This window comes from Artibeus jamaicensis, unplaced genomic scaffold (assembly GCF_021234435.1).
Source record: "Artibeus jamaicensis isolate MK-2021 breed Jamaican fruit bat unplaced genomic scaffold, CSHL_Jam_final contig_332, whole genome shotgun sequence".
Lineage (NCBI taxonomy): Eukaryota > Metazoa > Chordata > Mammalia > Chiroptera > Phyllostomidae > Artibeus > Artibeus jamaicensis.
The window spans coordinates 8808866-8825239 of record NW_026521788.1 but is presented as its reverse complement, the minus strand read 5'-3'; the positions used below and the strand labels follow the sequence as shown (position 1 = coordinate 8825239).

General features: G+C 41.3%; 1 protein-coding gene across 1 annotated transcript in view; it reads left to right on the top strand.

Moving 5' to 3' along the window:
- The window catches only part of PCDH15 (protocadherin related 15), a 789434-nt gene extending 775154 nt beyond the window's left edge, over positions 1-14280 (top strand). Inside the window, exons 32-33 of the mRNA XM_053663991.1 lie at positions 12229-12337; positions 13345-14280. Coding sequence (XP_053519966.1) covers positions 12229-12337; positions 13345-14193 — 958 coding nt within the window. The 3' untranslated portion in view covers positions 14194-14280. The remainder of the gene's footprint in view (positions 1-12228; positions 12338-13344) is intronic.
- The last annotated feature ends 2094 nt before the right edge of the window (positions 14281-16374 follow it).

Genomic DNA, 16374 nt, shown 5'->3' with positions numbered 1-16374 from the left:
TATTCCCTCTTTCATTCCCCTCCATGCTACCCCCCATCCCCACCATTACCCCCCCTTTAGTTTATGACCGTATGTCTCAAGTCCTTTAGATTCTATATTTCCCATGCTATTCTTGCCCCCCCCCATCTATTTTCTATCTACTGTCTATGCTACTTATTTTCTGTACCTTCTCCCCCCTTCTCCTCCTCCCACTCCCCTGTTGCTAACCCTCCTTGAGATCTTCATTTCTATGTTTCCACTCCTGATCTAGCTGTCCTTTTAGTTTGCCTTCGTTTTAGGTGTGGTTGTTAATAGCTGTGAGTTTGTTGTCCTTTCACTGTTCATGTTCCTTTAACTTCTTTTTCTTAGATAAGTCCCTTTAACATTTGTGGGTATTAGGGGCTGGGATATTAGGGAGAGTAGGTTGTCCCCTCGGCCTGTAGCAGCCTCCCTGGCGGCGGTGTCGGCCAAGTTATTTCCTCTTATAATTGGGGAGTCTCCTTTCTGGTGGCCCCTGCAGTGTATGATAGCAACTTTCTTGGGTAGCCATATGGCCTCTAGGAGGGTGAGGATTTCCTCACGGTTCTTAATGTCCTTTCCCCCTGCGGTTAGGAGGCCTCTTTCTTTGTAGATGGCTCCATGGATATGGGCGGTGGCAAATGCATAGCGGCTGTCAGTATAAATATTGGCGACTCTCCCTTCAGCTATTCGTAGGGCTTGGGTTAGCCCTATCAATTCTGCCTTCTGTGCAGATGTTCCTTTGGGCAGTGCCTTCTGCCACAGCACCTCATCCTCTGTGGTCACTGCTGCTCCTGCAAATCGCTGTCCATCTTTTATAAAACTGCTCCCATCAGTAAAGAGGGTCAGGTTTGCCCCTTCATAGGCCTGGTCCCACAAGTCTGGGTGGGCCCCGGTCACTGTGTCAAGAACCTGAGTGCAGTTATGGACAATCTCAGCATCTGGTATTGGTAGTAGGGTAGCTGGGTTCAAGGCAGTGGTCTTGAGAAACTGCACTGCTGGAGGGTTTAACAGCTGTGCCTGATACTGTGTCAGCCGCGCATTAGATAACCACCTGTCTGGGGGCGACCGTAGGACTTGTTCTATATAGTGTTCACCAATGACCTGTATATCCTGTCCCAGAGTTAGCTTGCTCGCTTCTTTGACTGGCAGCAATGTGGCTGCAATGGCCCTCAAGCAGGCAGGCCACCCAGATGCAAAGGGGTCGAGTCTCTTTGATAAATAGGCCACGGGCCTTCTCCACGGACCCAGGGTCTGACTCAAAACGCCTAGGGCTATCAAGTCTGGCAAGGCTAGGGCTGGGGCAGCTACTAAAGCCTCTTTTCCTCCTTGCCCCTGGTTAGTTCATGCAAGGGCCTTGCTATCTCTGCAAAACCTAATATCCACAGCCTGCAGTATCCTACAGCCCCTAGAAATTCACACACCTGCCTTTTGGTGGTCAGTTCTGGAATCTGTAGAACCGCTTGAATCCATTGGCTGGACAGAGTTCTCAGCCCCCCTTGCAGGTTATACCCCAGGTAACTTACAGTTTGGGTCACGATTTGAGCTTTCTTGGCTGAGACTCGGTATCCCATCCTCTCAAGGTCTCGCAGCAGGTCGAGGGTGGCCATTTCACACTCCTGTTCTCGAGCTATTAGGATGTCATCTACATACTGGAGGAGAACTATGGTGGGGTGAGATTTCCAAAACCCCTGGAGGTCTTTGCCGAGGGCCTCATTAAAAATCGTAGGTGAGTTTTTATACCTCTGAGGCAGTCTAGTCCATGTGAACTGCCCTACTAGTCCGTTTTCGGGGTCGTTCCATTCAAAGGCAAAAATCTCCTGACTCAGTGGGGCCAGGGGTATACAAAAGAAGGCATCTTTCAAATCCAAAACAGAATAATAGGTATGAGCTGGGGGCAACGAGCTCAACAAGGTATACGGATTGGGCACGGTGGGGTGTATCGTCTCAACTCGGGCATTTACCTCTCGCAAGTCCTGCACCAGGCGGTAGTCCTGGGTCCCAGGCTTCTGGACAGGTAACAAAGGGGTGTTCCATGAGGATTGACACTCTCTTAGAATGCCTGTCTCTAGCAGGCGCCGCAAGTGTCTCGCAATCCCCTGCCTGGCCCGCGCTGGGACGGGGTATTGCCTGATTCTGACTGGGCTTGCTGGGCTGGACAGCTGGACCAGTACTGGTGGCTGGTGAATGGCCAGTCCAGGCGGGTTAGTCTCTGCCCACACCCCCGGTACCTGCATTTGCAATGCTTCTGAGACTCCCGCTTCCTCTCGGTCTCCATCTTGGAGTGCAGCTGGCAGGTACTCCTCGGAGAGGGGGACCGTCACCTCCACATTGGCTCCTGCCTCAGGATCTTTCTGTTTTCTGAAGGTTATCGTAGCTTGGAGTTTCTGCAGCAGGTCCCTTCCGAGCAGCGGGTATGGAAAGTCTGGGATAACTAAGAAAGAGTGAGTGATAGTGCCTCGACCCAAGTCGGTGATCCTGGCAGTTGTCCAGGGGTGAGTTTCAGCCTTGCCCGTTGCCCCTACACTTTTTGTGGTCGCCTTCTGGACTTGCCCCCGGGGTTGTTTTAAGACAGAAAAAGTGGCTCCCGTGTCGACCAGGAAGTTCACTGGCTTGCCCTCGACAGTTAAGGTGACCATGGGCTCCTGGGAGCCAACAAGTATGGAGCCCTGGCCCCGTCAGTCCAAGGTTTGGAGGAGGACTTCTGGGCCACGTTCCGGGCCTTTGTTCCCACCTCTCCATTTAGGGCAGTCTCGCCTCCAGTGGCCTTTCTCCCTGCAGTATGAACACTGGTCCTTTGTTCCCACCTCTCAGTTTAGGGCAGTCTCGCCTCCAGTGGCCTTTCTCCCTGCAGTATGAACACTGGTCCTTTGTTCCCACCCCTCCATTTAGGGCAGTCTCGCCTCCAGTGGCCTTTCTCCCTGCAGTATGAACACTGGTCCTTTGTTCCCACCTCTCAGTTTAGGGCAGTCTCGCCTCCAGTGGCCTTTCTCCCTGCAGTATGAACACTGGTCCTTCCCACGTCGGGGCCTCTGCTTCCCCTGCTGCTGTTTCTCATTTCCTCTTCCTTTCTGAGGTGCTTTCTGTGCCGCGAGCAGAATTTTGGCGACTTCTTTTGCTCTCCCTACCTCTGGGTCATCCCTGTTTACATATATTTTCTGTGCTATTTCTAGGAGCTTGCTTCTATTTTCTCCCTCAAACCCTTCGAGCTTCTGTAATTTCTTTCTAATGTCTGAGGCTGCTTAGGTTACAAAGGCTATGTTAATTAGTCTTCTATTCTCGGGTGCCTCGGGATCTAATGGAGCGTATACCCTGTATGCTTCCATCAGCCAGCCGTTCTAGGAAGGCTCCGGGCGATTCGTCTTGCCCTTGAATAATCTCACTTACTTTACTAAAATTTGTGGGCTTTCTTGCTCCTGCCTTAAGTCCCCTCAGTAGAGCCCGGCGCTATTGGAGGAGTGCTTCCCTTCTGCCGCTCGAGTTCGGATCCCAGTTTGGAGGCTGGGAGGGTAGGACTTCCTCTAATTCTTTCCTCCCCCCTGCAGTCGCCCCCTCTTCCCCCATAATAGCCTTCGCTGCCTCTCTCATAATTCTATCTGTCTCCTCCGAGGTAAATAGGGTTTGCAGAATTTGCTGGCACTCATCCCAAGTGGGCTGGTGGGTCCTGAAGATAGTTTCTAAAAGGGAAATCAATCCCTGTGGCTTTTCTGAGAAAGGGGGGTTCTGGTGCTTCCAATTGTATAAATACACAAATCAAGCGTGGGGGAGCTCGCAGTGGTAAAATGGCCGCCCCGCCTGAGGAGGTGAAATGGCGGCGGCTGCATCTGCTCCGCCAAGGCCTGTGCCCCCGCCTCCTCAGGCTGACCGGGCAGGACAGGGTATAACCTGGGTCTAGCCGGGGTTGCAGTGCAAGCCCCCCCGCATTTGGATTTCCCTTCACAAGTTCCTTTTTCAGTCCTTTCTGCTCTGTAGTTACACAGATAGCCGGCGCTCGGTGGCTATGTCCACCCAGACATCAATGTAAACAAATTGGTCCGGATGGGGCACCCGGTACACAGTAGCGCGGACAGCAAACAAGAGGGGAAGATCCAAGGTTCCCGCGGTGGGCCAGCTCACATCGAAGGGGGACCACTCAATTTGGCTGAGGGTCCGGAGGAACTCCGGGTCGGCGGGGGTCCCCCATATCCGCTGGCGCGCCTCCGAAAGTCAGAGAAGTTGTTTACCAGGCAATCAAGGGGTGACCCGGGCACGGATCCGCTCTGGCCCATCCTGGCGCGCCGGACGACCCAGGGAATTTCGGAGGCAAGGAAGGTTATAATCAGGACTCACAGTAAACACACGAACAGACACAACCTCTTCTCACACACAGGCGAACCGCGGTTCTCAGGCCTACGTCTCGCGCAGCGCAGCGCAAAAAGGGAACTGACACTCCTTGACCTAGTCACGGAGTGGAACTGAAAACTAAGTGACCTAGTCACTACTCCCAAGGGCGTCCCCCCTTCTGGGAGCCCCTGGGTGGACTGCCGGCAACGTCTTACCTACCACCTCAGGGTTAAGCAGTCTAGACTTCCAAAACTGAAAGAGGATCCTCGTTACTTACGTTTGCTCGAGCAACCCGTCCAGTCCTCGGCCGAAAAAGATCTCGCTGGGGCCTCCAAATGTTGCATTCCGCTCTCACAAGCAAGAAGGGTCGGAGACGGTCGGGCAGTCAAAGATGTTTTATTGGCCAAAGTTTCAAAGTTTTACCTGCGCAGGGGCGAACTCTCGGGGTGTCCGGAGACTCGGTGCCAAAATGGCTGCAAATGAGAGTCTCGTCTAACGCTTACAGGCTCGAGTTTTTATAGAAGCGGGCAAGCAAGCGGGTTTCCAGAAGCAAAGGTGGCAGTTAGCGATATGGAGCTCAGGTGTGAAGCACTTAACAACAACTCCTGACACATGGAAGCCCTCTATAGGTTTTGACCAATTCCTAACTCTCTGGAACACCTGCCTGGGGGTGGGTGCGGTTTCTACTCAGGCTTGAGCAAGCAGTCTTGGGTTGAGCAAACAGCTTAGCACAAACAACTTATTTCCTCCTCGACTCTAACAGTCCACTCCATTGATTTGAGTCCCAGTTTCCTTTTCATTACTATTGGTGTCCTGTGCAATTCCATTCATTTCAATTAGTTTCGCCTTCATATATTTGTCTAATTTGTGGCTATAATCAACCAGTTCTGTGAGGATCCTGATCACCAGTGCTTTAAACTGTGCATCTGAGAGTTTTGCTATTTCTTCATTGCTTAGATCTATAGGCTCTGGGACTTTGAGATCTTCTTGCGCCATTTTTGGTCTGTTCTGGCCCTTTAAGTCTGAGAAGCGGCGCCTTGGACTCCCAGGTCGCTGGGTTGTGACGCTGTATGTGGGGGCGTGGTCAGAGCAGGGAAATGGCGGTGCCCTCCACTGCCGCTTGCTGTGGGCACCCGCTGGGCCCTGGTCCAACTGCCCACTCCCTCACCTGTCCACCCGCTCACAAATGTGCGACCACAGTCAACACGCAGCCCCGCTCCCCCGCTGTCTCCTCCGAGGTCACTCACCTGGTCGCTCACTAGGTCCAACCCTGCGCCTGAGTCCATCTGACCCAGTCCTCCTGTGCAACCCTGCTTCACCAGCCGCTGGTTTCGCCCCTTACCGGTCAGGCTGAAGAATTTGTTGTTAACAGACTTCCGAAAAGTTCAATTTTCCATGTTCTGGCTGTGATTTCTGTTGCTAATATTTAGTTGTCTCTAAACTTGGTTGTGTGAGAAGGCACGGCCCATCCACCTATGCCTCCATCTTGGCGGAAGTCCTTGATTCTAACTTTTAAAATCTTCCATTCACTCAGCTGCATTAGGTTTACATAAATATGTTTTTAATTTTTGCTAAAAGTTACTAAAAATCAATTTCAAAATCATTTTAATTGTAAAAACACCTATCTTGAGATCTCCCCTCTTAACAAATGTTTAAGCGCATATCAATATTGTCAGCTACAAGCACAGTATTGTATAGTAGGTCTCTAGAACTTTTTCATCTTTTTTAATGAAAACTTTATACCTGTTGAAGAGTAGCTCCCGTTTTCCCCTCTCCCCACACCTGGCAATGATCACTCTGCTTCTATGAGTTTAATTATTTCAGATATCTCATGTGAATGGAATTACGCTGCTTCTGTCTTTATATGATTGGCTCTCCCCATTTAACATAATATTTTCAAATTTTATCCTTGGTGTTTCATATGGTAGATTTTCTGTGTCTTTAAGGTTGAATAATATTCCATTTTATGTACATGCCACATGTTCTTTATCCATTTTCCACTGATGAACACTTAGTTTTCAGCTTCAAAACCAATTGGTGATCTTTTTTCAGTGTCCATATGTATTAGATTAAACATGTACTAGCCAAGTAGTTTAAGAGTATTGGTTCTGAGATCTATTTGTTTTACTTAAACCAGTAGGGCCCTGACCAGGTGGCTCAGTTGGTTGAAGCATCACCCAATTGACTAGAAGTTTGCCAGTTCAATCCTGGTCAGGATACACATGTAAACATAGGTTGTAGGTTTGATCCTCAGTCAGGGAGTGTACAAGAGGCAACCAGTAGATGTTTCTTACATCTCTCTCTTGCTCTCACTCTCTCTATCCCCTCCCCTCTTTCTCTAAAATCAATTTAAAAATGACCTCAGTCATTAAAATATTAAATAAAATAAAAATATAAATGAACCAGTGTAATTACACTGGGTTTTAGATATTTCAAAAGTCTAAGCCTACCAATATTTTATGTATACTTGCATATATGTATGTTTAGCTTGAATAACTTAAATTTAGATTTTGCCTTTTCCAATTTATTATTGGTCTTTTTCCACTTCATTTCTCACTCTTCCACCCCCTTCCTATAGAGAACATTTTTTTTTGTTGAAATTAAACTGCAATATGAAAGTACATAAATTATATTATATAGCTAGATGAATATTTATAGAGTGCACAGACCCCACTAGCTCACCAGAGGAGCCTCTCTAGGTCAACACTGATATTATTTCTCCTTTCTTTAATTTCTCACCTGGTCTCTCAACTTTTTCAAGCTAAATATTTTAATGTTATACATACATACATACATACATACATATTCAATTTCAACTTATATTGAGTTATAATTGACAAATAAAATTATAAGATATTTAATGTGCAATGACTGGTGATTTGATACATGTATGCATTGGAAAAGAATCCCCTCATCTTTACCTTCATTATGTGAGAACACTTAAATTCTATTCTCAAGAAAATTTCAGTTCTACAATACAGTGTTATCAGATATAGTCACCACGTTTTCCACTTGAACCTCAGGTCTTACTTATCTGATAGCGAAAGTTTTTAACCTTTTATCAACTTCTCCCTATTCCCCACACAACCAGCCACCGACAAACACTTTTCTACTGTTTCTGTGAGTTTGACTTTTTATTCACTTAAATATTTTTTAAATTCCACATACAAGTGATACCATACCATGCAGTATTTGTCTCTGTCTGGCTTGTCCATCTTAGCACAATGCCCTCAGGGTCCATCCATGCTGTCACAAATGACAGGATTTCCTGTCTTCTCAAATGTAGATGTTCATTGTGCAGGGGCAGTATCACAGCCAGTGAGGTTTGTATGAGTTGTGATTAATGATGATTTAAAACGTTTCACCTGGCTCCTAAGGTACATATTAGCTTATCTGTTTTTCAAGTTTCTTTGAATAGATAACGCAGAGTAAATTTCATTTGCACTTGGCTCCTTTTGCTCAGCATTCTTTTTTGGGGGGAGATTCATCTCTCTTGTTGTGTGATGTTGTGATATAGTTACCTCATGGGCTTTTGCATTGGTTCCAGGTTTTGGTTGTTATGAGTGCTGTATTTTGATGAGCGATTATAGGCATTTTGCTGGGTATACAAACTGAACTATATTAAATTTCTGTGAAACAGGATATGCATATATTTGACTTTTGATTACTGCTATTTCCAAAACATTTTACTAATTTATAATCTCTCTAGAAGTGTATGAGACTTCCAGTGCTCTATGTCTCTGCCGAACCATGGTATTGACGATCATTTTCTTTTTAATTTCAGCTGTTCTGGTGGTAAAATGAAGCTAATTTTAACATCAAAAATAGATTCCTTTGCAAATGGTTTACAAAGCATTTATAAACCGCAAAGTCATTAGATAGTACATTAGTAGAGTTGAGCGACTGCAAACTTAATAAATATCTAGGGCGGTAATGTAAGTGAACAGAATTTGTAAAATATAAAAACAAAAGAGCAGATGAGCGATCCTGTTGTGACTATGGGTATGGGTTGGGAACACAGTAGTAGGTAGTGGAGAAGCTGATTGCTGTAAGGAGTTGTACCTCTAACTAAATTCATGAAATGATAATATGAGACCAGTATTGCCATCTTTTTTTTTTTAAACAAATCAAAGTCCAGATTTTTTATAACATTTTCTGAATAAAATTTTTGGCAACAAATTCAATTTTTTAAAAATGACATTTGCCAACAGAGCACAACTGAATGTTATACGAGCTGTGAATTTTCATATTTTTCTAATATATTTATGCTCAAAGAGAAATATTCTCCCTGAATTATTGTTATACCCAGAACAACAGAATTAAGTCTATACAAAATTGATAATTTTGTATAATTAGAAATAAATACCAACCCATTTTCCTATGGATACCTAGAATTTTTCTTCCTCCCCTTTTCCTACTTCATTGCAAAATTAATTTGGTTAGCTTTTTCAGTTCAACTTATTTAAATGTTACAATAGAATTTAAAAGGGGAATATAATGAAATTAAATTTAATTGTTAGTTAAAACTAGTTTTGTATGTATATCTCAGGAAAAACATCTTTCTAAAGGAGTAGAGCTCAAAGAATTGGTATTGTCTAGAATTTTGAACTGAAAACATTGAAAGGGCTGTGCTCTGACAAATTCCTTTGTTTTACAAAAAGGGAATTACATACAGAACTATGGATTTAATTAAATTTTATTAAATCCAGTGTGTTTTAAAATGTAAACATCCTTGAAAAACATTACATGTTAATGTAATTTCATTACTGTATAAATGATTATCAAGTCATTTCTTTGTTTAATATATTTGATTAATTATGCCATTACAGTTCTATTTCCCCCTTCATTCCCCTCCATCCTGCACACCCCCTCCCCCACCATTCCCCCCTTTAGTTTATGACCACGTGTCTCAAGTTCTTTATAGTCTATATTTCCCCTACTATTCTTGCCCTCCCCTACTTTCTACCTACCATCTATGCTACTTATTTTCTGTACCTTCTCCCCCCTTACCTTCTCCCACTCCTCTGTTGCTAACCCTCCATGTGATCTTCATTTCTATGGTTCTGCTCCTGATCTAGCTGTCCTCTTAGTTTGCTTTTGTTTCAGGTGTGGTTGTTAATAACTGTGAGTTTGCTGTCCTTTCACTGTTCTTTTTTATCTTCTTTTTCTTAGATAAGTCCCTTTAACATTTCATATAATAGAGGCTTGGTGATGATGAACTCCTTGAATTTGATCTTATCTGAGAAGCACTTTATCTGCCCTTCCATTCTAAATGAAAGCTTTGCTGGATAGATCAATCTTGGATGTAGGTCTTCAGATTTCATGACTTGGAATACTTCTTTCCAGTCCCTTCTTGCCTGTAAGGTCTCTTTTGAGAAATCAGCTGACAGTCTGATGGGAACTCCTTTGTAGGAGACCATCCCCTTATCTCTTTCTGCTTCTAGGATTTTCTCCATTTTAATCTTGGCTAATGTAATGATGATGTGCCTTGGTGTGTTCCTTCTTGGGTCCAATTTCTTTGGAACTCTCTGAGCTTCCTGGATTTCCTGGAAGTCTATTTCCTTTGCCAAACTGGGGAAGTTCTCCTTTATTATTTGTTCAAATAAGTTTTCCACTGGTGGCTGTTCCTTTTCCCCTTCTGGTACCCCTATAATTCGGATGTTGGAGCATTTAAAGATGTCCTGGAGGTTCCTAAGCCTCTCCTCATTTTTTTGAATTCTTGTTTCTTCATCCTTTTCTGTTTGGTCATTTTTTTCCTCCTTCTGATCCACTCCTTTGATTTGAGTCCCCAGTTTCCTTTCCATTACTATTGGTTTCCTGTGCATTTCCATTCATTTCAATTAGTTTAGCTTCCATATGTTCCTCTAATTGGTGACTAAAAATCAACCAGTTCTGTGAGCATCCTGATCACCAGTATTTTGAACTGTGCATCTGAAAGTTTGGCTATTTCTTTGTTGCTTAGATTTATCAGCTCTGGGGCTCTGAGTTTTTCTTGAGCCATGTTTTGATCTGTTGTGCCTGTTATGTATTAGGAGGGGAGCCTTAGTTTTTCACCAGGCCACCCAGGTTGCTGGTTTGTGACCCTGTATGTGGGAGTGGGGTCAGAGAGGGACAATGGCGGTTCTCTCTGCTGCTTCCTGCTGCTGGGGCCTACACGGTCCGTCTCACTGCTAGCTCCTTCACTGCTAGCTCCTTCATCGGTTTACCTGCGCTCGAATGTGTGACTGTGATCAGCCCTCAGTGGGTTCACCACCTTGCACCCTCAGCAGGTCTGCCTGCTGCTCCATATCTGGGATCCGCCCACGGCTGCTGGCACACCTGGGTCGTGTACCCGGGTAGGTCCAGTGGATCTTTCCTGCCCGATCCTGCTCTGCTGCTGGCTCTGCCCCTCTTGCCAGTTTGGCTGAAGAGTTCATTGTTGTCAGACTTCCGTGTAGTTCAATTTTCTGTGATTTGGCCATGTTTTTGTTGCTAAATCTTTGTTGTTTTTAAACTTGATTGTGCGAGAAGGTGTAGTGCTTTCACCTATGCCTCCATCTTGGCTAAGTCTTGAGATCATTTCTTAAGAATAACTTTTGATAAATAGAAATGTCTGGGTACTAGAAAACTTAGCAGGAAAATGAAAATGCTAAAGAGAACACTTTAATTTTTCTCAAAGCTAACCTCTGTTAATAATATGTTAAAACATTGAAATATTAACTGCCAGTTGATAGTTTTAAACTTATCCAAGAACAAGTGATAGGCTTATCTGTAACTTTAACAGATTTACCATTATAAAACATTTCCCTTTTTACCCTTTATTTCTAATAACATAACCTTATTTTGTGTAAAATAGTTATAGCCAGAAAAAAATTTTGAATATGTTTAACTAACATTCATGATTAAAATTACTTTGGCAGGAGTCTTTTGAAAGTCATCGAATTCCAATTCTGGAAATCGGACTTTGAGCTGAAATGTGATAAGAGTTTGTTTTCAAATGTAATTTCTCTCTTTGAACAATAGGAGTTATCCATGGAATCTGGAATTGATCCTGGCCAGGAATATGGACAAGATTATTACAGTTATGAGCATGGGTACATCTTCAGATTTTTTTATCCAGTATCTTAATATTTTTATGAATGATAAGTTTAAACAAATTATTATTACTATTATTTGTTTTATAAATGTAATTTTGTTTCATCTTTGAAAATAAGTAACACATCCAGTTTTACTCAATCAAGTTTTAACCAGTTTTCTATACTGAGTTCTGTTTTGAAGTTTATGCTGATATTGACTACAACTCTAAAAAAGCAGTAAAAATGATTGAAAATTATTTAAATGGGAAAAAATGTCAAATATATTTGCTCAATTCCTGATTCACCATTTTTATATGAGATGTTTAAGATTTTATTTAACCAGTCCCCCTCAAGATTTGTCCAAGAGAAATTAAGAAATCATACTACAGAATTTAGTAATAAGCATTTCTACACACATAGGTTAACTGCTTTCTAAAAATACAGCAGAGAAACATAAAGACCACTACAGATCATGTATGAAGCAGATTTTTACTGTAAATAGAGACTTTTTGTTCTGAATAAGCCATTATATACTTTTAGAAAGAACCTATTTTGTGTCCTAAATTCTTCAATTAATTAAGGAACAATATGCCTTTCTCTTCATTCTAGACTCACCCAAAAAGTAAATCTGAAATAACTTGACTCTTTTTATTGTTATTCCAGGGTACCATTATGGCAAAAACCATTGATCATCAGGTTGTAGTACTTATGGTTGTATAACTAGTTTACAAGGAACCTAATAGGTGAGGTATAAATACCTGTTGTTTGAATAATGAAGAAAACAGAGCTCAGTCATGGTAGAGTCTACCCAGAGCACATAAAAAATGTTTAAAGGTGTAAGTTTCTGTTACAGGTATGAAATGCCTGACTATGGAAGTCGTGGTCGCTTGTTACCACCGGCTGGACAAGAGGAATACGGTGAGGTGGTTGGTGAAGCTGAGGAGAAATATGAGGAAGAAGAGGTAATTACTATAAGTTTCTTATGTAAGATTAATAATCCAAGAACAATTTGTTAACCCTATTTAATAACAGGCTACAAAATTTTCCAAAATCAGAAATTCTGTTTACTTAAAACATGTTGTCCGTAGAAATATAATAATGCTGACAATTTTGTGTTGTCTGTAGAAGGAAATCAGTTTTTATGTAAATTTAATTTATACCCTTCTATAAAATGTTAAAACACCTAGAATAAAGCTACAATATAATTATATTTTCTGAATTCCTAAAAGTTTCCCCATAAAGTTAACATCATAATAGAACATAAAAAAGTGTTTTGCAAAATATTGTTTACTTTAATTCTATATTGTCTGGCATACCTAAAAACTATAAAAAAAAGTACAGTCTTCATCTTTCAGTTATGAGAATAATAAAATATTACCACCAATATTTAATGAAATATTATGCTTAAATTAGCATAAGTCATGTATAAAATATTTGTACATATTTTGCCTAAAATATGTACTTGGGACATTTATTTAAATAAAACATACACACAAAACAAAGAAATATTACTATAGCTTTACTGTATTCAAAATAAAGAATAATGTAAAATTTTACAAGCTATTCAGGTAAACTATTATAATTTCCTGATTAATTAAAATTTTGTTAAAAGAAATTACATAAAAATATTAAAGTGTATGAATAAGAGAGGAAAGAAGTTATGAAGAGTTATTTCTCTCTCCTTTGATATAAGATGCAAAATAAATGTGTAAGAAAAAATGAGAAAGCATTAGAATTTGGTGTCATTAATAAAAGCCAAAATGGAATAATTTACTTTTTCTTGGTCATCTTCTGAGTATGAACAGTGGGGATAAAAATCAGAGGATCGTGTGTTTACTTTCTGAAATTAGTAATATAACTTGCATAAAGCTATTGGCCTACAGATTCTTTCCTGCTTAACTTATGTGGGAAAACATCACATCATACCTATCCCCTGGCTCACAGTTCAATTCCTTTTCATAATTTTCAGGAAAAGGAAAAGGAAATTATAAAACCCAAAGTTGAAATTGTAGAGCCTAGTGAGGAAGAAGTAATTGTCACTATTGAAAGGCCACCAGAAGCTGAGCCTATACCCGTAACATGGAACAGAGCCAGAGTATTCCCAATGATTTTTAAGAAAGTTAGAGGACTAGCAGAGAGAAGTGGCATCGAACTTGAAAGTGAAGAGTGGATGAGACGCTTTGAGGAAGATAAAGATTACTTAAAACTAACTCTGGACCGAGAGGAAGAAGCTACGGAAAGCACCGTGGAATCCGAAGAGGAAACCTCCAGTGACTATACTGAATACAGCGAAGAAGAATCCGAGTTCAGTTATTCTGAGACAACAGAAGAGGAGTCTGAGTCAGAGACACCCTCTGAGGAGGAGGAAAGCTCTACCCCTGAATCAGAATCGGAATCCACAGAGTCAGAAGGAGAAAAGGCAAGGAAAAACATATTTTTCGCAAGAAGAAGGCCTGTTGTTGAAGAGGTCCAGGCAGTCAAAGGTAAAAAACAGGAGCCACCTGAAGAACTGGAAGAGGAACTGAAGGAAGAAGAAGAACCCCCAGCAGAAGGAGAGGAAAGTGAGCCAGCCCCGACAGAGGAAACAACAGACCTTGAATCTCAAGGTGTCACTGAGGAGGGCAGCATAGCATCGGGAGAAAGAGTTGTGGGAAGTGAGGAGGAGTCAGAATCATCGCGCAGTAGTAGTAGTAGTAGTAGCGAAAGTCAGTCGGGAGGTCCATGGGGCTTCCAGGTGCCAGAGTATGACACAACCAGGGATGCGAGCCAAAAGAAACCTGCAGGAACAAACGCTGAAGGTTACAACACAGCACTTTAAGAGAGATCACAGTAGGTGGGAGTTTTGCAGTGATGAGTGCTCTTGTGTGCAGTGCCTTCTGTGTGTTCTCTGACATGACACTTGAAGGAAATTCATCAGGATTTTGACCTAAGATTAGAAACATGCCAGAAAAGTGAATATATATGCTATCCAAATCGATGTGTATATCAGAGTATAGGGTTAAACAGACTCGTTCTTCCTATATTAGTTACTTTGGAAGACATGCAACTAGTTAATCAATAGTTAATATTTTCTAGTGTGATTTCTGTTAATGCTATGTAGCATTATGTATTACAAGGATGCCTCTTTACTGCAATGTATTAGATAAATACATATGGTGGTTTTTATATCATTTCTAAAAAATAACTCTAGGACAAGCTGCAACAAATGAAATGTCTAGGAGTCTACTTTCATACTTTTGCATATATGTACATTTCTGGCAAAGGCATTATCATAAATATCTTGAACAGGTTCAAATAAATTTGTTGTTAGCATGTTCAAATATCAGAAGTTAAATAAAATAAAATTTAAAAAATTAAATTTGCTACCATTTCTTTTCTATTGTGAATATGAGTTAAAGTGAATTTAGAAAAAAGTTAAATTGTAATAAGACTTATACAATATTCATAGGTAAGTCGACATAATAATCTGAAAATATATACCTGAAAATCAAAGTGCATGTTTTTTAGTGCAATGTGCTGGTGGTTCCCGTGTCCTAAAAATACAATACTGTTGAGAATAACCTCAGATTCTTTAATCTCCTTGCCATTTCTAATGTGGAATGATAAGAGAAAAATAAGTTTGCAATAATGCCCATTGTGTTCCAGTTGCTTACAAAAGGAAAGTTTACAATAATTAGTTTTCAGTTTTGTGTATTACTAAATATTATCAGGATGAGAAAATATTTTAAGTTTATATATTTCAATGAGATGACCCATAAAACCAGGACACTTCAATGGAATAAAAGCACTAAATAAATCATACCAAAAAAAAAATAATTAACAGTGAAGGATTAATTAGGAATCAGAATAATATGGGCTTAAAAATATCATGATAGAAGTATTAATATGAATAAAATATGTGGTGTGTTCCTTTCAATTTAACTTTCCTGAATAGTGTAGCAACTGTCAGACAATGGATCTGATCCTTAGTCAGATATAAATAATATGCCTTTTTTTTCCTTTCAGATCAGCAGTTTTATCTGAAAGAATACATGTGCTCCCTAAAATACATGTCTACTTCCTAACTCAGCAATGCCTTCTCCAGAAGTTATTAAACTCTAAATCAATAAAGAATTGCTGGGAAAGAAAGTGTTGTTAATGAAGAGTTGCTTCCTCCTACCTCTTTTGAATTATAAACCTTTGCTTGCTTTCCAGCAAAGGTTTGGAACTGCACAAGCATTGTTATCTTTACCCTTTTTAGTCCCTTGATAATGTCTCACACACTTTTTTTTTCTATTTTGACAGTGGGCAAGAAAAAGAATGATCAAGTTAGTTGTGGATCGAGATTATGAAACTAGCTCGACTGGAGAAGACAGTGCTCCTGAATGTCAGAGAAACCGTATTCACAATCCTAATATCCACAGTAATATTAATGGCAATATATACATTGCACAGAATGGCTCTGTGGTGAGAACCCGTCGTGCCTGCCTCACCGACAACTTTAAAGTCACTTCCCCTGTCCACCTGGGGAGGCATTTTAAGAAACTAGACAAGTTGGCAGTGACACATGAGGAGAATGTTCCCCTGAACACTTTATCAAAGGGGCCATTTTCTACTGAAAAAATGAACTTGAGACCAACCCTGGTTACGTTTGCCCCTTGCCCACTGGGGACTGACAGTACCGCGGTGAAGCCACTGGGGAACAGGCTGAAAAGCACAGTTGAACAGGAGTCCGCGGTTGAGAGTAAGAACGGCAAGGAAGCTTTGGAATTCCATAGCGACCACACACAGTCAGATGATGAGGAGCTCTGGATGGGCCCCTGGAACAACCTCCATATACCAATGACAAAACTGTGACCAATTTTTTAAGATGTTATTTTGATTTTTACTTTAGTTTTTAATAAACTGTGCTTTTTATTGTCACTGAGAAAACAATGTATGGGAATTTTTATCATGCGCACAAGCTAAAACTCTGAGGATATGCTTTAAAATTTAAAAATTAACAGATTTGCACTCACAT